This window comes from Egretta garzetta, unplaced genomic scaffold (genome assembly GCF_000687185.1).
Source record: "Egretta garzetta isolate BGI_Z169 unplaced genomic scaffold, ASM68718v1 scaffold671, whole genome shotgun sequence".
In the NCBI taxonomy this organism is placed as follows: Eukaryota; Metazoa; Chordata; class Aves; order Pelecaniformes; family Ardeidae; genus Egretta; species Egretta garzetta.
The window spans coordinates 1-757 of NW_009258490.1; the positions used below are offsets into that span (position 1 = coordinate 1).

General features: G+C 65.9%; 1 protein-coding gene across 1 annotated transcript; it reads left to right on the forward strand.

Moving 5' to 3' along the window:
• The first annotated feature begins 28 nt into the window (after nt 1-28).
• PLEKHG5 (pleckstrin homology and RhoGEF domain containing G5) lies at nt 29-646 on the forward strand. The gene is made up of 3 exons (XM_035900979.1): nt 29-174; nt 249-359; nt 431-646. Exons 1-3 carry the CDS (start codon nt 97-99, stop codon nt 644-646), a joined length of 405 nt encoding a protein of 134 aa, XP_035756872.1. The 5' UTR covers nt 29-96.
• Nucleotides 647-757: the final 111 nt, after the last annotated feature.

A 757-nucleotide genomic window follows, 5' to 3' on the forward strand; every position in this document is an offset into this window, starting at 1 on the left:
CAGCTGCCTGCCTCACCCCCACAGGTGGATGCCGAGCGGCTCTTTGGCAACATTGGGGAGATAATCCGGCTGCACCGTGAGCTGTGGCGCGGTGTCATGGCCCCGGTGCTGGCCAAGGCGCGCCGGACTGGGGCCCTGCTCAACCCCATCGACTTCCTTGACGGCTTCAAGATGGTGAGTGGGAGCCCTGTGCCACGTCGGGGGGCTGTGCTGTGCCACGCCCTGCGGTGACCCCCCATTCCTCCCAGTTTGGCTCCCTCTTCAAACCCTACGTGCGGTACTGCATGGAGGAGGAGGGCTGCATGGAGTACATGCGGGCACTGCTGCGGGACAGCGAGCTCTTCCGTGCCTACGTGACGGTAAGGGGAGCGGGTGGGGGGCCGGGGCCAGAGCTGGGGCCGGTGTCAGGGCTGACGCCTGTGTGCTGCAGTGGGCCGAGAAGCACGAGCAGTGCAGCCGCCTGAAGCTGAGCGACATGCTGGTGAAGCCCCACCAGCGCCTCACCAAGTACCCGCTGCTCCTTAAGTCCGTGCTGAAAAAGACTGACGACCATGTCATGCCACCTAATGCCACACCCTGCCACGCTACCCCATGCCACCCCATGCCATGCCTGGCACTGATGCCGGGGGCTCCCGGCAGCTGCTGAAGGAGTTCCTGCGGCTAGACCTGACGGCTCCCATCCCCGGCACCTCCCCGGAGGACACCCGGCAGCTCCTCCTCGAGGGCAGCCTGCGGATGCGGGAAGGTAAAGACAGCA

Excerpts from the sequence above, each read along its gene's own strand:
- PLEKHG5 (XM_035900979.1), top strand. The coding sequence starts at position 97 with ATGGCCCCGGTGCTGGCCAAGGCGCGCCGGACTGGGGCCCTGCTCAAC. Across the intron at positions 175-248 it reads TCCTTGACGGCTTCAAGATG|TTTGGCTCCCTCTTCAAACC; the intron begins GTGAGTGGGAGC and ends CATTCCTCCCAG. Across the intron at positions 360-430 it reads TCTTCCGTGCCTACGTGACG|TGGGCCGAGAAGCACGAGCA; the intron begins GTAAGGGGAGCG and ends TGTGTGCTGCAG.